The 21,099-nt window shown below is 42.8% G+C and overlaps 2 protein-coding genes and 1 long non-coding RNA gene across 4 annotated transcripts; all 3 read left to right on the top strand.

Moving 5' to 3' along the window:
* Positions 1-724: 724 nt before the first annotated feature.
* LOC107276833 (HVA22-like protein i) lies at positions 725-4,755 on the top strand. 2 transcript variants are annotated; one of them, XM_066304115.1, is made up of 6 exons: positions 725-836; positions 1,061-1,127; positions 1,227-1,325; positions 1,421-1,541; positions 2,284-2,511; positions 4,471-4,755. In XM_066304115.1, the coding sequence occupies exons 2-6, from the start codon at positions 1,096-1,098 to the stop codon at positions 4,540-4,542; spliced, it is 552 nt and encodes a 183-aa protein (XP_066160212.1). In that variant the 5' UTR covers positions 725-836; positions 1,061-1,095; the 3' UTR covers positions 4,543-4,755. The 2 variants fall into 2 exon arrangements, with proteins under 2 accessions (XP_066160212.1, XP_025876212.2); XM_026020427.2 differs by having other exon boundaries at positions 4,456-4,755.
* A 4,114-nt stretch (positions 4,756-8,869) lies between these two features.
* LOC4347684 (probable serine/threonine-protein kinase PBL19) lies at positions 8,870-14,148 on the top strand. Its single transcript, XM_015756113.3, has 4 exons — positions 8,870-9,294; positions 11,159-11,416; positions 12,105-12,227; positions 13,423-14,148. Exons 1-4 carry the CDS (start codon positions 8,902-8,904, stop codon positions 13,867-13,869), a joined length of 1,221 nt encoding a protein of 406 aa, XP_015611599.1. The 5' UTR covers positions 8,870-8,901; the 3' UTR covers positions 13,870-14,148.
* A 4,109-nt stretch (positions 14,149-18,257) lies between these two features.
* LOC136351777 (uncharacterized) lies at positions 18,258-20,133 on the top strand. The gene is made up of 3 exons (XR_010734981.1): positions 18,258-18,367; positions 19,727-19,843; positions 19,916-20,133. It is a non-coding gene; the product is annotated as an uncharacterized lncRNA (long non-coding RNA).
* Positions 20,134-21,099: the final 966 nt, after the last annotated feature.

Genomic DNA, 21,099 nt, shown 5'->3' with positions numbered 1-21,099 from the left:
CAAAGAACCAAGAAATTTTAAAGAAAATAATAAAGTCAAAACAATTATACACACTGGATCAGGGAGGCTGGTATAATAATGGCCATCGTTAGTGACCACATGGTTGGTCGAAATGTCATAACTAATTGGCATTTGGGACCCTAGGACCTCTTGGAAATTTACATTCTTGGATCCCCAGAAACTATGCCCTACTCTGCCTTTCCCTCTGTACTACCTGGAAATTGTTTTTGCTGGAAACTAAAAATGCTACTCCTCTATTCAGAAATATAAGATATATTTTGACTGTCCAATTTTAAGCTTTGACAAGCGAATAATCCAAAGATATTTATTTTGGCATACAAAATGGTAATATTGGATTCATGTCCGAGAGACCGAGACTACTTTCTTATGGCTATGATTTTGTTACTGCAAGTAAAAGTAGTGTTACAGAAATTTACAGTCAAAGCTCATTTTTGGACCGTCAAAGTAAGTCTTATATTTTTGGGAGTAGTTAAAAAAACAATATACAGCTTATTTTGGGATCTGACAAACAATTTGCAGCTTATTTTGGGTAGGAGTCCAGAAGTGAAATGGCAGGGCATCACCACTAACCATGGTCAGTTAACAATCTTCAGTAAACGTGGCTTCAGCCATGAATTGTTGGCCCATCTATTTTGCCGCTTCCTCTAACCGTTTTTCTGGCGCGAAAAGAGGCGTCGGTTGGGCTATCTTCCGTATCCCATCCAATGTTAACCGCATCCCTGCATATTTTAACCGCGCGCTCTTCTCGGTTTCAGTTCATCCCTCGCAACAAATCTATCCAAGCCATTTGATTGCAGGGTGAAAAATTCTCGGAGGTAATTTTCCATTGCGCAATGCGATCCGTATTAACTTCATTGTTGGTTGGTTTCCTTCTCGTCGATCTTTATGATTGTTTGGCCCTATTAAATTCTGACGACGTTCCCAGTATCTTCAGAAGTTCGTTTGTTTTTGCAATTGCAAATCTGAATCCTGCATTGCATTGTTTAATTTTGCTTCTTTAATCACGGGCTTGATAAATCTCTGAAAAGTCCCTTTGCAGATTGTTGTGTTCTTCTTTTGTTCTGACGACTGAAGATGGCGGTGTTACTTATCACTAGACTTCTGACGTGAGTAATCTCGAAAAAATATTCAGTCCGTTTGAACAGTTCGTGGAAGAGATCAGAAAAGCCCAATTCATGTCCTCTTTGCATCTTTCTGCAACGCAGGCTGGTTTTAGGATACGCCTACCCGGCGTATGACTGCTACAAGACGCTGGAACTGAACAAACCGCAGATCGATCAGTTGCGTTTCTGGTGTCAGTACTGGTGATGAAGCATTACCCTACACAAACAAACCTGCAAAATCATGCTGCATCCTGCCTGAATTCTGAAGAATCTGAACAATTGCTTGTGCTGTTCAGGATTCTCCTCGCGTTTCTGACGACGTTGGAGACGATCACCTATTTCACGGTCTCATGGCTGCCCATGTACGGCGAGGCAAAGCTTGCGCTCGTGCTCTACCTCTGGTACCCAAAGACACGAGTAAGCACTCACCTGATTAACTCAAATGTGCTATATTTGCTTTGATGCAATGGTCTAGGTTTTGTAATGTTACTAATCCATTCGTGAATAATTGTCTGCTCCGATAATCAATTATCAGATTTAGTTTCTTGTAGTACACTCACTCGACAACCGCAAAAATTAAGGTATTTCACTAGCACTTCAACTACTTGTAGTTGCATAATTTTTTCTGGGAAAAAGGCTATACAATCACTTTTTTTTCTTATAAACACTCACAGTTTTACAAATCTGATCATATAGAACTCTAGAATTAACGTGTGCTCATCTAGTAAAAAAATTCAAACGGTTGAGAATTATGTTTGTATGGTTTTTTTTCAGTACACTGTAGCAGTGCTCTTTTTTCTACTAATAGTAGAACCCAGGAATTAATGGTTGAGATTATTTTCACAGTAGGGCCGAGTTTAGTTCCAAAATTTTTCTTCAAACTTCCAACTTTTCGATCTATCACATTAAAACTTTCCTACACATATAAACTTCCAACTTTTCCGTCACATCGTTTCAATTTTAACCAAACTTCTAATTTTGGCGTGAACTAAACACACCCCAAGATCGAATACTAACAGTAGAGACCTACCATAAAAGTACTGCAAAAAGAAAATTAAATCTGAATTCAAACTGAAGCTGAAGTCCGAACATTCAGAAACGCTCAAGGAGACATCGTTCTCAACATTCAGAGACCCATTCCATGTCTGTTCGTTTTCAGGGCGCGAAGCACGTCTACGAGAGCTACCTGCAGCCGGTGCTGGCGAGGCACGAGGCCGACATCGACCGCGGCCTGCTGCAGCTACGCGCCAGCGCCAAGGACGCGACGGCGTCGCACCTCCAGGCCGCCGTGTCCTTGGGGCGGGCCTGCTTCGCCGAAGTCGCCGGCCGCGTCTCGTCGCAGCTGCAGGCGGCGAGAAGCAGCGGCGGCGGCGGCCGCGCCGGCCAGGTACAGTGACACTGACGCCGCGCGCGACACATTCTCTGAACTTTCGCGTTCGCTTGCAGCTACCGATTTCCACATCGCTCGCTAGCTGAACTTGACTTGGTCCCGTTCTTTTCTCCAACAACAATATGATGCGTTTCAAACTGCTAAATGGTGCGTTTCGTGCGAAAATTTTCTATATGAAAGTTGCTCTAAAATACCATATTAATATATTTTTCAAGTTTATAATAATTAAAACTCAATCAATCATACGTTAATACTACCTCGTTTTGCGTAAAAAACTTAATCTTCATCTTCATCTTCAGAAGAAAAGAACACCTTGCAGTAGTACAATAGTACTACCTCCGCCTTTGATATATGACGTTGGTTAGTTTAAAATAGGGTAAATTTTACTTTGATCATCTTTATTAGCCAAAGTTTTATAATAGACTAGAAATAAGCATATATTTTCACTTCACACCATATATGCTTACCATCTGTGATATATGACATTGGTTAGTTTAAAATAGAGTAAATTTTACTTTAATAAATATTATAGTTAGATTAGTATATGACATTGGTTAATTCAAAACATAAGTATTTTAAAGTTATTTAAGTAAATACTAAAGGTTAGAGTAAAAAGATTTTTTTAGTCACCACAGTAGGCTTTTTTTGTAAAAAAAAACTCACTATGGTGGTTAAATTTTAAATTGTTTATATTCCCTATCATAATATGTATTCAGTGCCTTAGAACCAGTATTCCAGAAACACTTATATTGTAGTATAAATTTTGAATAATATAAAAATACTTATATTTCAAAATGGAGAAAATAGATTTGCATTTTCTGTCACTGTTGATCATCAGTTGGTCACCATTGACGCCATGATCGACACGCCCGGTCTTCACGTAGCTGAGACATGACTGCAACAACCTTAATTAAGTATAGGAATAGTAAATGCGCGTCGGAGTTGATTCTTAAACCGACGAGAGGAACAGCTCTGGATCTGTGCAACGCGGAAACCGGATTTGATAGATGGTCCTTGTTCGATAGTGATCGATGCAATGGCAATGGCCGTGCTTGTCCTGGAAGTTGATCCGATCCGTCAACGAAAACGATCAATACCTGAATGAAGGCTCAGTAGTACAGCTCTGCAAAAATGGACACTGACAGATACCGGTAGAAATCTTCGGACCATCCAAAATTCTCTAGCTGACAGTTAACCGATCACGTAAAGAAATGAAGAAAGTAAAAAGCTAGCTGGATACTACTTGTAAATACTACTATGCACTAGACAGTGAAAGAGAAATACCATGTTTGAACTAGTAAACTCTGAATTCTCTGGCCAAGACGATGGTTTCTTTTGTCGCATTTAAGAATTGCAGAAAAGGCGATTAAATCGCCAATTAACCTGCATGACATTGAGTGGTTGAAAAGATCAAAATATTCAAAACCATTGGTACAAGAAAAGACCGAAGGTAGGTGCAGCCGTGCAGTGTTTTAGGTGATGAGTTCTCTCTGCAGTACTGTTTTCTAACCTGGATCACTGTTATATATTAAATCCGTTAGATATGAAGTACGTACCTACATGTTATTAGTCATTCAAAATCAAAAGGCAGATTTGTTTCAGAAAAAGGGTACGGAAAAATTGAACTGAACTAGTCTCGAGTCCTGACTCTTTTTTCTTTCTTTCTACTACCTTTTCCTGAATCCTCCTCAGTACTAGTAGTACACAGATGAGCATGCGATTCCAGTAAGGGGAGTCAACGTCCTTCGCGTCAGCTGCAACAGCAAAACTGTTTCCAGCCAAGTTCGTCTAGATCAATCGATTGACACGGCTGTCCGGACACATTCTATGCATTCAGATGTGTTCATACGACTTGCATCTCATGGATTGAATTGCTTCACAGTTCACTGCTTAGTAATAGTTACATTCGCTAATTAACTTCTTGATCTGCATTGCTGACAGGCTGACCAATTGCAGAAGCGACAGAAGATTAATCCGGAGGAGGAAGAAGAAGATGAGGACGCGACGGTTAGCAAGACGAGGAGATGATGATGATGATGACAACGGCTGGAGTGGATGAATTGACCGGGGCGTCGTCAACCTAAGCCCTGATGACGATGCGATGAATGATGGATCGTCGAATTCTGAAGCTCACCGGGCTGACCTGACAATGTGTAGTATACCATTAATTATTCTTAATTAGATTGTAAATTTATGATCTCAGCGTGGTGTACCCGGCAGCAATGCGATTCTTGTGATCAATCACTTTTGTTTTTTTTTTTTTTGGCACGCGACTATGGCGAGATGGTGAGCTCGCAGCTGACAAGCTGGCATAGCTCCGTACGCTTTGACACTGGTAGAGGAATGTTTGAGACTCGCTCTTTCTTCTGAACTTTTAGTTAGCTCCCTGACATATGAATTATACAGTATTGTCTTTCAAATGTCCCAACTCTGAACAGCGAGGTTAAGGCTGTGTTTAGTTTACACCAAAATTAGAAGTTTGGTTAAAATTAGAACGATGTGACGGAAAAGTTGAAAGTTTGTGTGTGTAGAAAAATTTTGATGTAATGAAAAAGTTGGAAGTTTGAAAAAAAAACTTTGGAACTAAACACGACCTAATCCATTATTCAGAACACAAAATTTTACATGATTCCCGAATACTCATTTCGTTCCGTTCTAGAGAAAAAAACAACTTTCTAATACGGAGGGAATAAACCATGTGAGTATTTCCTCCATCTAAAAAGATCTATATATAAAAAAATTACGGAGAGACCATATGACAATTCAATTTTCGCAGAAACCAAGTTAATTTTGCGTGTTCCAAAGTCTAACCATGGCTGATTGGCTGTACTTTTAAGTTCACACTTGGGCTAACCGTGAAGAGACCAGGTGTTGTTGTTCATCAAGCAGCACGTCACTGCGCGACAGTCGCGTCCCGGTCAAGACGTTGACCGGGGCCCCACAGCCTGACAGCCGGGGCCCACAGCCTAACAGACGCACACGTGAGCGTTGGATTGAGCGGGTTGTTTGGTTCTCCATCATTCCAGACTTGCAGCCCGTGTGTTTGACCGGGGAGGAGAAACGACGACGGGTTCTCTTCATCAGAGGCGTCGCCGTCCTCTTCTCCTCCAGTGCTCTTCATGATGCTGCTGTTGTCTCCTCTCATCTGCACCGTTTGTACGCAGTTCACTAGAAAGCCGGTACACAAAATCTGATTTTGTTTACACAGGTCAACACACAGCACTAACTAGTCCTGTCCTTCCAAGGGGCAATTTGTTTGTTTAGGTGTTTTTTTTTTTCAAAGTGGGTGTCTTGCAGAAGTTCTTTGGAATAGTATGGTTTAGAGCTGAGCAATGTGATCCCTCTACAACTGGGTCAATAATAGCCCTCTTTCTTGTTCCAGTGGTGTACTATTATAGTACACAAATGGATTGTTCTATTTGTTTTTATAGCTGAATAGGGGTGTGTTTAGTTCACGTAAAAATTGAAAGTTTGGTTGAAATTGGAACGATGTGACGGAAGAGTTGGAAGTTTATGTGTGTAGCCGTGTAGGAAAGTTTTGATGTGATGGAAAAGTTAGAAGTTTAAAGAAAAATTTTGGAACTAAACTCGGCCTAGGTGAATGATTTTGTGATCAATATTTAAATTCTTTTTTTAAAAAATCATATGTATTTTTTTTTATGAAAAACACACCATTTGCATTTTTGCTTTTTTTTTTGGGAGGGGGGCAGCGAGTAGAAGTGACCGGGACGACGGGTCTATCTCCACCTCCATAGTGGTGTCTCATCCTTGTTGTCGCCTCCTTATCCCCACCGCCGTCTTGTCCTCCTTCCGCTGCCACCGCCTCTCAGCGAGGTCTCCGGCGCCATGCACCCGGTCCTCCCCTGACTCACCCTCTCCCTCTCTCTCTCTCTTCATAGCCACAGCCAAGGGCATTTCGAGTATAAAAATGGTTAAAACTCCTCAAAGTAATATTTCATCTGGTAGGCAACGTATTGAGTGGTATTTTATACGATGCATTCCATTGAGTGATATTTTATTGAAATCCTATGTATATAGTGGGATATTATATGTTTTCTTCCTCTCAAACACACTATTCTAAGACTGTCTGTATTTTATTATTTTCACTTGACCAACAATTTTTTTTATGAGTCACTTGACCAGCATTGATTAGAGTATTTGACATTGAAGGTGTCTTGGGCACTGAAGTGTGAATTCACCTAACACCTCTTTCACATTTTCTTCCAAGTTTTAAACACCCAACTTGGACTATTGGAACATGCATGGAACCCATTACCCAAGAAACAATTGAAGAATCATGTACACTGTCGCGACTAGGTCTATATATGTGTCGTATTGTTTGGGCCCAACGTAACAAACACATGGCATATATGCAAGTAAACAATATCAAAAATCGTCGAACAAAACATGAATTAAGCTACGAGCCTATGAATAATATATATCACTATAATCTATGTTCCCTCTTGACTTTCGTCACAATTATTCTCGCGCTTGTGGCTATTGATCATCAAAATTATTTGGGCTGGCCGACAACTTCGATGTATACAAGGATGGAGCTAAATAGATTATGAAACTCTGTAAAACATAGTGATAATAAAGTTTGTTGTGGTCCATATCAGTATATATCTGACGAGAAGATTCAATCCACGCGGGTGAAGATATTAGAGAGAAAAAGTGTACACCCAAATACTATAAACACATGCAAAATAAACGTAGCTCAACTGATTGAATTGGTGAAGTCAACTCACTCAAGTTCAAATCTTAAACGTAACACGACGCCTTTACGGCTAATTAGTCTTTCAGTGGTAGTTGACGTACTTATCTAGTGAGATGTATGTGGTGACTTCTTGAATTTTAAAATATGTTGATCCTAGTCTTCTGAAGGTATTCATACAAATAGATTTTACGTGTGCATGTTATAAACATCTACGTTTATCCTATGTTTTTTCATAAAAAAGTAGGGCCATGTTTAGATTCTAACTTTTTTCTTCAAACTTCAAACTTTTCGTCACATTAAACTTTTTTATACTCACGAACTTCTAATTTTTTCGTTACATCGTTCCAATTTCTTTAAACTTTTAATTTTAACGTGGAACTAAACACAGGCTAGAACAACATATTCGTTTCCCTAAAAAATATTCTCGATTACACACTCGCATCACCATCCCACAGCTGTTGTTTTCATCACGCACGCAACTCATGCAAAGTAAATTTAAATTCCATGATTAGAAAAGGGGGCTGCGACTGCTATACAGTGATGCAACCGAACACGGCCACCTGCAGAGCCAGAGAGAGACGCGCAGGCATGCGAATTTGGCGAAGCCGACGAGGCGTTCAGATTCGTAGTTGAGACCCGTACGACGACGCGGGCAATCCACACAACAAAAACCCAACACCAAACAGAGCCGTCCCCATCCCGCCCGCCGAGCTCACACCACACCGCGTCCGCGTGCGCCCGGTGCGCCCCAGCAGCAGCAACCGATCAGCTGATCAATCAACTACCAGTCTACCACGCACCGCGCGTGCAACGGCCACCACCGGCAGCACTTAGGCCAGCCTCAATGCAATAACCAGAATAATGTACTCCTACGAAGCATTAAATAAACTATCATCTAAAATAAAAAAAATAATATGACAAGGAAATAGAGAGGAAAAAAGAAATATCCAAGACATAGTTTTTTCACAATATCCAAGACATCATATGAAATAAGTAGTACTTCATTAAATTGAAGTATGAAAAAGTAGTGTCTAATACTTACTTTCTTGATAACGTGGAGTTTATGGAAACTATATTTAATGTATTGGGCTGGGTCTGGCCTTATATAAACCGTAGTGATTTATTAACATATAGTTAATTATGTATTCAGTGGTAAGTGACGTACCCGTCGACAGCGAGGCGCCTGTGGTGACTTCATCAGTCTCTTCCAGAATTTGCCGGCACAGTCTTCGAAGATGCTCATAGGGGTAGGGTTTGCGTGCGTGTGTTCATAGGGGTGAGTGCGCGTGCGTTGTGAATGTCTGCGTTGTATTGTGTAATTCTAAAAAAATATATATTTGTTATTTATTTATAAATTAATATAATCTTTTAAAACAATTTTTATATAAAACTTTTTTAGAAACGAGAGGGGTGAGTTGGCAGAGCCAACCGGGCCGACGCGGCCGCTTCATCAAACGTAGTACTACCCCCGCACGTACGCGCCCTCTTCCCCTCTCCTCTCTCTCGCCTGCCGAAATAAATCTTGGCGAGCTTTCTGATTCTCCCTTTGCTATTGCTACCTTCCGCGGTTCACAGTTCACACTGCCTCTGCCTCCTCTTCTTCGCCTACAAAAGGATTTTGGACCGCACACGGTTCGCGTGCGTGCGTGCGTGCTTGCTTGCTGCAAGAAATGAGCTGCTTGGGTTGGTTCAAGAAGCGGAGGTCGTCCAAGAGCAAGGAATCGTCGGGGAGGCGGGGCTCGACGACGACGACGGTGTCGGCGGTGAGCACGAGCAGGTCGGACGACTCCGGGGCGGTGAGGCCGGCGAGCAAGTCGACGGGGTCGACGTCGTCGCACCGGAGCATCTCGTCGCTGTACGAGGAGCGCGGCCACGGCCAGCTCCGGGACTTCGACTACGACGAGCTCCAGGCCGCCACCAACGGCTTCAGCCGCGCCCAGAAGCTCGGCGAGGGCGGCTTCGGCAGCGTCTACAAGGGCTTCGTCCGCTCCTCCCCCGCCGACGGCAAGGCCGCCGATCGCCTCGCCGTCGCCGTCAAGTGCCTGAACCAGCGGGGTCTCCAGGTACTCGCTTGTTTGCGTGCTCTCCTCCTCCTTCTCGTTCCCCTGTCTCTGTCTCTCTTTGCAGTCTGCACCCCCTCCTCTTGACTTTTCTTGGACACCATCAATCATGTCTTGTCAGTTGTCACCCGGGAACGAATCCTCCATTCCGATCCAGGAGTAGTATTCCCCCCTTTGTGATTCTGCGCGATTGATTTCCGGTTTGATAACTAGGGGTGAATAGGAATTTGGGAATAGGAGAATTGGGGAATGAGTTTTGTTAGTTTAAGGTTTGCTCTCTTATGTTCAGTATTGTCAGAAATTAGTGCTGGTAGATAAGGGAAGTGTTTTTTTAAGGGAGATCCCAAATGATGCCATTTTTGTTGTTCTTGATACTTCTCTTCGCCAAGATCCTGGCATAGAATGCAGAAGAATGCTTTCAGGCAACTTAGCGAGTTTTTGTTTTTAATGTGTAGTTCTGCCAAATTTGATGAAAATCATCAGTAGTGACCACTAGATTAGATTAACGACTGTTATGGGAAGATTCATTATGGGGAGTAAAGTTAATGGATTCTGTGCTTGGTGTTAGCTGATCTTGAATTGGTCTCTGGATAAACTGACAAGTATGTTGTTCTGATCCATAGGAAGTCCATGGACACAAGTCATTTTCTAGTTTGCCGGAATATTGGAAATATTCCTGGCTTGCTAAATGTTGAAATTGGTTTGGTTATCTATTATCAGTATGTTAAAAATCTCTCTCTGTGTAGACAATCTTGACAGGAAGACAGGATCAAAATGCAGAACTTTCAAGGATGAGATATTGCCTGTTACTGTTATTTTACAATTTTGATAGTATATTTTATGGGGTCAATCTATTGCATTGGATTACTTCAGTCCATTGTCAGTTGACTATAGAAGTTACTGGTCTGCATAAACTATTACTAGTTGAGGTGCTGGGCGTGGAGATGTGGTTAAATATAGGACCAATGGGCACACGTGGCAACTGTTTATTCATAATAAAGCAAAATGGAGGGGAAATACAGGATAGAATTTGAACGGCAATGAACTTTTCAAGTATCTAGGAACCTTACTTCCTCAAACTTGGAAGTTGAATATTCATTCATGGTCATCATAAAACAAATGGCAATCAATATTAATAGTAGACCATGTCTTCTCTGAATGCTTACAGTAGAAATATGTCTCCTAGAAAATGATGCGAACCAACCTTTCACTCTAAATCAATATTCCGTTAGCTAATTTGCTCAATCAAAGAAGACTAATGGATAGAATAGATTACGTTTCTGGGCAACCTGCACAACCATGTTGCTAGTCTTATTTGACTATTATTCACTCACTAGGAGGAAAAATTTTGGTGCGTGAACATATAGAACAAAAGTCAGCTAGAAACTTCAATTTCCATGTGCTTTGCGACTCTATATCCATTCTGAATTTATGCAAGTGATGTCTAAAGACTGACAAACCGGTAGTGAATATATCGTTTAGTGGAGTACAGGAAATAATTAATTTCAAGTCCTGAACTTAATAGAATACCCAAGCATAAGCTTCATTTTCTCTAAGTGGTGTCTGCTAAAAATATAAGGATTTTTCCAAGTTTCTCTACTCGAATTAGATGATATTTTACTGACTCAGTTATGATGTCTTTTCTTGACCAGTTGATGTATATTAGGAATTTAGGATGCACGCTAATTATAGTGATGTTATGAATAAACTACTTGTAAGGCAGCATTAGGTCTGTTGGTTTCCTATATTTGCTTTGTGCTATAATGCTACTAAAACAAATGCGGTTGATCTCCTATGCTATCCCTCTAATGAGTAATCCTGTCTTCTGTTCCTAATATTTTGCAGTTTCTTTTAATTTTGCTCCCAGGGACATAAGCAGTGGTTGGCGGAAGTACAGTTCCTTGGGGTTCTTGAGCACCCAAACCTTGTAAAGCTTCTTGGATATTGTGCCGTTGATGGTGAAAGGGGGCCACAAAGATTATTGGTGTATGAGTATATGCCTAATAAGAGCCTGGAAGATCACTTATTCGTCCGAGCTTATCCTCCTCTCTCATGGAATAGAAGGCTTCAAATAATCTTGGGTGCTGCAGAAGGATTAGCTTACCTGCATGAAGGGCAAGTTCAGGTATACTTCAGACATACATTGCCCACATGCTTTCAACTTCTCTGAAAAGATATATCTTTATCAAATAGGTGATTTCGTTTTTTGTGGGAGAAAGTTTGGCAATAAAAATATATGATGAGAGACAGCACCAACGTTTTAATAGGTTCTTTTGACCGTGCATCCATAGTAACTAGAGGTAGTGCAATAGAGGTGCAGTGAATCCAGTATTCCAGTGTAAAGTCAATGAGAAAATAAGGACCACGAATTGATGAGCTAGATGAAAAAGAGGCAAAAGTGGTTTGTTCAATTCCATCTCCATCTCCATTACTTTCCTGTAAGATTCCAGGCACCAAATTTCATTGACACTTTCTGAAAGCATAATCAGTACTAACTACTCCTAGTTGCAACCAACGTATACGATTTGTCCTCTCTATGTTCTAGTTTAGCTGTAGAACCAAGTATTCCAATCTAGAAAACAATTAAGGACTTAGGCAAGAAGGCTCTATAGCTGGTGAGCATCAAGATATACAGGCTGTTAGGGAAGGCTAAACCTATCACATTTTTTCAGGTCATCGTCATAATTTACAGTGCTAATTGCGTACTGCTGCTTAGTATACAAAGTTACTTCAGCTTTTCTTCTTCTTTGGTTACGACATTTCCATTTTGTACAAAAGGGAAGATCCTCATCTGATTTGCTCAATTTTGATAGGTAATCTACCGGGACTTCAAAGCATCTAACATTTTGTTGGACAAAGACTTCAGAGCAAAGCTGTCGGACTTCGGGCTAGCAAGGGAGGGACCAACAGGAGCAAACACTCACGTCTCAACAGCGGTATGTCTCCATCTGAACCTGCTATTAGAATTACAAACAAAACCATAGCCTTCTCGCAACTGCATTGTCTGATCCATCAGGCACTGAAAGCAACTTATATACTACAGCCTTTAAAGCATCGTTGACTGAAGTAGGCAAGCAGTCCAGTGCACCTGTTTGATGTGTACCTGACAATCTTGACCGCAATCCAGCAAGTCAATGCCATGGACCAAGTTGCCACCACTTCCTTACATATGCACACATGCCACGCATGCATCACTCTTCTCCCCCTGAATTTTGCACCTTGTGTCAGCATTGACGCAGAACTGCTCTATGGCATACCATACCAGACCTTTGGAACATAGGAATTTTAGAAGATTTCCATGAAATTCCTGCATTGCGAAGGAGCTTTGAGCTATGTTATTATCCTTAGGAAATGGATCAATGCTATAATTGTCTGCTTATTGGCTTATTAGCCACAACAAAAAATTTGAATTCTAAAACATAATTCTAAAGTTGATTTTGGGTCTTTTCATCATAGTCTATTTAGGGGTTGTTTGGATACACTGACTAAACTTTAGTCCCTGTTACATCGGATATTTGGACACTAATTTGGAGTATTAAACATAGACTACTTATAAAACTAATTACACAAATAGAGGCTAATTCGCGAGACAAATCTATTTAAGCCTAATTAATCCATGATTAGCACATATTTACTGTAGCACTATATTATCAAATCATGGACTAATTAGGCTTAATATATTCGTCTCGCAAATTAACCTCCACCGTGTAATTAGTTTTATAATTAGTTTATATTTAATACTCTAAATTAGTGTCCAAACATCCGATGTACCAGGGACTAAAGTTTAGTCAGGGTATCCAAACACCCCCTTAATAGCCTTAGCTTTAAACCACTAATAACACACACATATATAAAGGTTTTATCTATAAACTATTTGTAGTTGCTTAGTTTTAAATTGTTTTTTTTTTGTTTTTACCTTCATGTACCCTATTTGATGTCATTTTGGCTTTTGAACGGTTCGCTAAAAACATGTCTTATCCATAAATCGGTCTTAGTTGCTTCGTTTATTTTTCTTGTCGTAGTCCAATCGATCAGAGGTTTGAATTTTTCTTTTTCATGTTCTTACTATATGATACATACATAGCTGAGCTCAAGATGGTGTATGATGATGATGATGATGATGTGTGGCAGGTGGTTGGGACGCACGGGTACGCGGCGCCGGACTACATAGAGACGGGGCACCTGACGGTGAAGAGCGACGTGTGGAGCTTCGGGGTGGTGCTGTACGAGATCCTGACGGGGCGGCGGACGCTGGACCGCCACCGGCCGCAGGGGGAGCAGAAGCTGCTGGAGTGGGTCGCCCAGTTCGCCCCCGACAGCCGCAACTTCCGCATGATCATGGATCCCAGGCTCCGCGGCGAGTACTCCGTCAAGGCCGCCCGCGACATCGCCAAGCTCGCCGAGTCCTGCCTCCTCAAGAACGCCAAGGAGCGCCCCACCATGTCCGAGGTCGTCGACGTCCTCCGCCGCGCCGTCCAGTCGCAGCCCGACCCTCCTCCTCCCCCCGCCGCCGCCGCCGCCGCCTCCGGCAAGGGGAAGAGGGTCGACGTCGCGCCGCAGCCGGCGAGGAGGAGGTGAGGTTGCACTCTGCTGCTATCATCGATCACGGCATGAATGAAGAAAGAAAAGTACAGAAAGAGAGACACAGAGACGAGTTGGTGGATTCTTGGCGTTTTTGTTTTTTGTTTTCCTTTCTATTTTTTAGGCTTATTTAGGATGAGGATAGTAGTATGAGAATACATTTGATTTGATTGGTAGATAACTACTCCCTCCGTCCCATAATATAAGGGATTTTGAGTTTTTACTTGCAACATTTGACCACTCGTCTTATTTAAATTTTTTTAAAATTATTATTTATTTTTTATTATATACAGTACTTTAAGCATAACTTTTTATTTTTTATATTTATAAAAAAATTAAATAAGACGAGTGATCAAACGATACAAACAAAAACTCAAAATTCCTTATATTATAGGACGGAGGGATTAGATTTCATTGAAAGTAGGCGTGCTTAGGGCAGTGTTACGATTTCCTTTCCTTTTTTTCCCCCTTTCTTTTGAACTCGATGCAGCATGAAGCCCACGGGCACCAGCAGCCATGAGTTGGGCCGACACGTGGGCTGTAAGCCCATAGGGCTTACCAATACTGCAGGCTGCGAAAGCTAGAAGTCGAGGGCCCAAGCTTTGGTCTGTTCGAACCGCAAGTCCGCAAGGGAGATTCAGGAGAGTTAGTGGGCTTAGAATGATGGGACTCGGTCAATTTGTCGTCGAGTTTAAAATTCGCCCCTGCATAGCAGGTATGATCCGACCCTCAACTTATAAAACCGGATCACATTTGGTCGCAAGGTAATATTGTTCCCGGTTTTAGCTGACGTGGCGGCTAAGTTAACGTGGGAGCCACATGTCACGGCATTTCAGCTTTAAAATAAGATTAAAAATTGGTGGACCCCACGTGTCAGCGACACAAACTTCTTCTTCTCTCTCTATTTTGACATTTCTCTTGCCCTGCCGCGTGGGCCTCGTCCTCGACTGCCTGGACGCGCATGAGCATTACCTTCTCCCCTAAAGTATCGTAGCCGGAGAGTGCGGCGGTGAGGTCGTCCGACGCCTTCCTGCTCTTCTCCTTTGTCTGCACGGCCACCTAGAGGTTGGCCCTTAGCCCGTCGATCTCCCTGTCCTGTCGGCCTCGACTCCCTGTGACTTCACCCACCACGCCGCTGGTAGTCTCCGTCCCGACAACAACGGCGTCGTCGACGTTTGTCTTGCTGCTTCCGCCACACCCTCGGCAAGCTCCCATGCACACATCCTCTTTCCCATCTCTTCCCTGCCCACACGTAGTCATTGACGCTTGCAAATTCCCTACTTGCCAGCCACGCTCTCATCGCATCAACGTGGAGGTAGAGGAAGGGGAGGAGGCGATGGCGTTACAAGTGGAGGTGGAGGAAGGAGATGGTGTTGCACGGGATGATGGCGCCGCAAAGGTTAATTAACTTCGTGTCTAGAAAGATAAATCTAGAGACTAATGTATATTTTTCTAAAACTGGGTCGTCTTGAGAAAATTTTACATAAGAAAAAATAGTTAAAAGAAAAGAAAAAAAAGAGACACAAATCCAATTTCTAGACACGCCACATAGCTGTTATCAACGAGACAGAACACCTACGGCCTGAATGGGCCAAAAACAAAAGTGTACTGTCATTGGGCCGAGTCCATGACTACCCACTACCTTCTTTCTCCGATCCTCTCTCTCTAACGAACTACTCCCTCCATTCCAAATTGATCTACATATAGTTTTTTTAAGATTATTCCTAAATGATCTACATATTTCTGTTCATTCATTAAGTCTATTCGTTATTTGTGCATTGGAGTAAATTAGCATTGATACATGCATCCATGCACACAAGTATTTATAACCCACATGCAATATATTGATTTGCTATTGGCTAGGAAATAGTAGGGATGGTGCATGCATCGAGTTTGTTGCTAGAGTAAATATAGTATGAGAGAGTTATTAGCTTTTTTTGGTCTTGGTGTACCTATGAAATATGTAGATCAATTTGAAATGGATGGAGTAACTAATATCGGAGGTCAGCGAAGCATCCATGGCGGCCGCAGCTACTGCCGATTCTACTTCTATTGAGGAGGAGGAGGAGCAGAAGGAAGATAATGGTCCTTCACCGCGTCTAGCTTCTGCTCGCACTAACCGCTGCTCTTCTCCTTGATCACCCACCGCTTTTCGCATCCCGCTCTCCTCCGTGATAACCCTCATCCACCACACAGCGTGCTCTTCTAGTTATATGTTCTATGCGTCGATCACGAAAGCTCTCCTCCGTAATCGCTAATCACCTTCACCCACCACTAATCTATGCGTTGATCACGAACCCTGCTATCCTCCGTGATCACCCTCACCCATCCCACGCAGCGCGCTCTTCTAGTTTATGCGTCGATCACGAACACTCTCCTCCGAATCACTAATCACCTTCACCCATCGCTCTTCTATCATCGATCACGAACCGCTATCCTCCATGATCACCCTCACATTTCAAAATCGACAGCGTAGCGAGGGAGACAGCAACGACGAGGGGGCCTTAGCTGGACCCGGCAGCGCGCGGCGAGGAAATCGTACGTGGAGAAGGTGCCGCAACTGCAGGAGCAGAGGACGGAGCCGACAACATCCACGCCGCGGGAGCCGGGGACGGCACCACCATCCGCCGTGAGAGTCGTGGAACGGGAGCCGCCGGCGAGAACCACGGCTTCCACAACGCAGCAATGCGGGTTAACACCGCGAGCGCCATCTCCCCTCACTTCTTTGTGTGGGGTGGGTGAGGATGATTTGATCAAATCGGTGGCTTCCGCAGCCGACGCCGATGCCGCTACCGGCGGTGGTCGCCACCTTGAGGACCACAGGGCCCATCAGGCGGTGCTAGAGTAGCGCGCCGTAGTAGTCGGGATTGGGGACCAAGGTGGTCGGCGCCGCCGCCGCTCCGCCCTCGCCCTACCGCTCCAGATCCCGTGTCAAAGTAGAGACCAGAGAGGAAGAGAAAGAGAGAAGGAAGGACAGAGAGGGGGAGACACATGAACGGTCCCATAATTTTTTTTGTGAATGACGAATGGCGCCCACATATATGTTTTTAATTCTAATGCTATCTAAGCGCCACGTCAACGCCACAGATCAGGTCAACACTATCACGTAGATGTCACATTAGCGAAACTGCTCTCGAAAAGACCAAAATCATCGGCTTGTTTGGTAACTCGAGGGAAGGGGATTGGGAGTTTACACGAGGGAATTGATGATGAGATTAGGATGGGAATTTAATTTTTAATCCCAATATCTTGTTTGGTAGAGGTGATGGAAATTGACAGGGAGTTTAGTTGGAGATTAGGTCATTAATAAAAACGGATGGCTGAGATTTGCTTAGAAAAAGTAAAGGAGGAATTCCCTCCCAATTACCTACCCCTACCCAGGTATTGAAAAGGAGGGAGTTCCTTGCTCAATTCCCCATCCCCATCCCACCAAAATTCCCATGTCTCCCAACCAAACAAAACACTTAATAGCCTCATCTATAGATGGCCATCTGGGCCGCCTGGCACGGCACGGCCCAAGCCCGGCCGTGCCTGGGCCGAGGCTTGTCGGGCCGGCATGGCTCGACCGACGCACCGGGCTGTGCCGTGCCAGCCCACGGGCGGCATACACGGCCCAGGCACGGCCCAATACTACTCGGGCCGTGCCGGGCTGGCCCGAAGGTATGATGGGCTATTGTGCTGCCTCACAGAAAAAGTCTATATTTGGTCCCTCAACTCTGTGGCTGTGTTTAAATGGCTGGAAATAAGTCTATTTTTGGTCCCTCAACTCTGTGGGCTGTGTTTAAATGGCTGGATAATAAGTCTATTTTGTATACCTATTGTCTTGGGCCATGCCTTATACGATTATATAAGTCTATTTTTCATCCCTGTATTTTTTTATTTGATCGGGCCGTGCCGGGCCGGCCCACCGTGCCGAGGGTGCAGCCCAGGCACGGCCCGGCTGTCGGGCCGGGCCGACACGGGCACGACCCTAGTCGGGCCGGGCTGTGGTTGGGCCGGGCCAAAATTGCGGGCTTCGTGCCGGGCCGTGGGCCTCGGGCCATATGGCCGTCTATAGCCTCATCCCTCTAAACTCCCAATCCCTCCTAAAAACTCCCTCCAACCAAACATGCAGCAAGGGAGTCAAATTGTACCGGTTTTAATAATTAGGGGTCGAGATATCCGATATTGCGGTTGAAGGGCACGACGAATAAGATTCTGTCAGTAGTTAAGAGAGTCAAAGTGAACTTATTCCAAATCGAGGACATTAAACCGAGGAAGAATCCTGCTGAGCTGACTTGGGCCGGAACGCGATACGGAGCGTAACCGCTGTGATTTGGGCCCACATGCACCAGAGGGCCAACTTGTGTCTCTTCTCATAGGGTTGATCAGTGGGCCGAAAGACTATGAGGCCTACCAATCTACCGCGGCTGGTCGCTGCTGTCGTCGACGACGACGGCGGTCATCTGGGGCGCCGCCGCCGGGATCTCCGGCCTCCGTCCTCTCCGGCGGTAAGGTGTGGCCTCCCATCTCCGTCGCCTTGCTCTAACCTTACATGATCTTCCTCATTTCACAATATACCCGATACATCGTGTCGCCTCGTTCTATTCTAATTCTCTAATCCGAGGTGATGATGTTTCTTCCGGTGAATTCGTTATGGACTGGTGATCTTACTAGCGTGCTTCCAAGTGTTACGGTTCACTGACGATTTGGCAAAGACGACCTGATTCGAATTTCGTGGGCGATGTAGTTTTTTGCTTTGATGATCTTGCTATGTGATTCGCACCCCTTGAAATTTCAGTCCACAACTTCAGGGAAAAAAAAATTCTATTTCGAGTAGCAGATGCAAATGTGAAATCTGCGATGGAAATTTGGGCCTAGGCTTAGGGCCACTACCCTTATGGCCTAGTGCACATAGGCTGGTAACTTACTCCAACTTGATGCTGAAGGTACTCAAAAGGCCTCATTCCTGTTACAACATATAAATGCATCCTTTATCATTTATGAATGCAAGGACCATTTAGCTAGACTTAATTCACAAATTGTAGATTAGAAAGCCTAACAATCTCAGATACTCATATACAAGTTCCTTCTCATTTTGATGCATAGTAAAAATCTTTTGGTATTTTCTTGCTTCAGAAAATCAGTTACAGTTCTGTATTTTTCACCTTCTCATAACGATTCTTCTCATAAAGGGACTATTGTTTGCAGGAAAAGTTTCAAAACTACCTGTCGTGTTTAGTTCCAAATTTTTTCTTCAAACTTTCAACTTTTCCATCACATCAAAACTTTCCTACACACATAAACTTACAACTTTTCAATTTTGACCAAACTTTCAATTTTGACGTCAACTAAACACACCCTAAGCCCGTGAAGGCAAGAAACTGATCAGGAATCAGGACAAGAGACCATGATGAGATGATCAATGCTGCCAATCAACCATCAAAGGGCCTACCCCTATTAGAGACAAAGATAGTATGAACACTAGTGCCATGCCTCCAAAAATGATTTTTTTTTGTTCAGCGTCTTTATCAAAATAATTGTTGCTCTACTAGTCACTTCGCTGTACTGGTTGATGAACCTCGCTTTCCGATTTGGCAAGTGGTTGAAGCCAGCCATCGCCTTCACTTGCCCATTTGGATCCAGCGTTTCAGAAACGTGAATAAACAGCCACGGCGTGCGTGCATCATATTCAGCATTTCAAACAAACTTGTCTATTTTTTTTAATCCCATTCCTGAAATTTGGGTGAAATTTCCCACACCGTCGTCGTGATGACGACGGCGACATCCAGAACGATGACTTCACATCTATCTATCATTTTTGGATCTGCATTTGTTTGCATTCTGATCTTTAACTATATGTGAATTCTTTCAGGGTTTCTGGATAAGCAATGGGATGCATCTCCATCAGCCGTGGACTTGGGCTCAGGTCTTGGAGATGCTGCCGTGGAGCCATGGAGCTCGTGCTGTATATTTTAGAGCTGCCTGTCAGGTAAAGCCTTCGACGTACAGGTAGTTACCCATGTGTTGCCATCTAAACATCGAGTATCTTAATGCAATCCAGGTCTGAACCGTCGCCAAATTTCCTTGCCGTTTGCTTACCTCGGCGTGCAATCTGGTGCACTGTTTGTTTGACACATGCCGGCGGTGACCTGTGAGTATCTCGTAGACTCCCAAGTCTCCTGCTAGTTGCTTCTTTTTATCGTGGCTGATTGTTTACCTGATTAACACGATTAATTGTAATATTTTAAGAAAAAACTTTGAAATACTACCTCTGTTTCAGTTTCAGGTTATAAAACTTTCTAGCATTGCTCACATTCATATAGATGGTAATGAATCTATTCACACATATATATTTAGATTGATTAACATATATATGAATGTGGACAATGCTAAAAAAGTCTTATAATATAAAATGGAGGAAGTAGCTTATAACAAGTGACTTAAACTCTAGAGCAGAAGACGATTTTTTTTTAACAAATCTTCTTTTTTTTTTGAAAATGTGGAGCAAGTAATCCACGGTAAAAATCTAGGGAAAAACTTAAAAGAACGTGACCAAGTCTAGTTATCCGGCCTTGCACGTGGGAACACAGTATGATCTAACGACTTTGCTTTGTGCTATCTCAAATTATAAGCACTATATTTTTTATATGATCTTCTATAATATACTTTTGCTGTTAATTTATTTTATGTTATGCTTCCAACAAATATAAAATTAACATCATATCAAAGTACTTTAAATATAAATATAGTGATATAACGTGTATAGTACTTAGCATATACTATATGGTTAATATAATTATTAATTAAAAAATTATCGATTTTGATATTTTTTTTTAAAAAAGGACGTCCTATAATTTGGGACCGATGAAGTATAATTAATTCGTCAGGGTCCGTATGACTCAGTTATCACTTTAGTTACTGTAGCATATATATAAATTGTTGGTGCCAGTATCAAACTCTGATCATTTTGTTACGAGGCAACTCTACTATATATTTGGGAGGTTGCTGCTTTCCTTCCACGAATCCCAGTATCCCACACATAAATCATAATCACTAAATGAGAGAAATAAAGAAATGCTAGTTGCCCTGTCTACATCATATCCTGAATGTAATAACTGAAGTTGCTTCACGCGGTGTTTAATCGCATTGCTAAATAGTATCTTGTGCATTATGTAATTCCATTACTTTGAATTTTATATTTCAATTCAAACTCTTAGACAGTTACGTGAGCAATCAATCCTAGAC

Source organism: Oryza sativa, chromosome 9 (genome assembly GCF_034140825.1).
Source record: "Oryza sativa Japonica Group chromosome 9, ASM3414082v1".
Lineage (NCBI taxonomy): Eukaryota > Viridiplantae > Streptophyta > Magnoliopsida > Poales > Poaceae > Oryza > Oryza sativa.
This window is presented reverse-complemented; position numbering and strand designations above follow the sequence as displayed.

What these genes read in the sequence shown, in the direction of transcription:
- LOC107276833 (XM_026020427.2), top strand. Translation starts at nt 1,096, where the DNA reads ATGGCGGTGTTACTTATCACTAGACTTCTGAC. An exon ending in TCTGGTACCCAAAGACACGA is followed by an intron (nt 1,542 to 2,283) that starts GTAAGCACTCAC and finishes GTTCGTTTTCAG; the next exon opens with GGCGCGAAGCACGTCTACGA. An exon ending in GCGGCGGCCGCGCCGGCCAG is followed by an intron (nt 2,512 to 4,455) that starts GTACAGTGACAC and finishes CATTGCTGACAG; the next exon opens with GCTGACCAATTGCAGAAGCG.
- LOC4347684 (XM_015756113.3), top strand. Translation starts at nt 8,902, where the DNA reads ATGAGCTGCTTGGGTTGGTTCAAGAAGCGGAGGTCGTCCAAGAGCAAG. An exon ending in TGCATGAAGGGCAAGTTCAG is followed by an intron (nt 11,417 to 12,104) that starts GTATACTTCAGA and finishes CAATTTTGATAG; the next exon opens with GTAATCTACCGGGACTTCAA. An exon ending in ACACTCACGTCTCAACAGCG is followed by an intron (nt 12,228 to 13,422) that starts GTATGTCTCCAT and finishes GATGTGTGGCAG; the next exon opens with GTGGTTGGGACGCACGGGTA.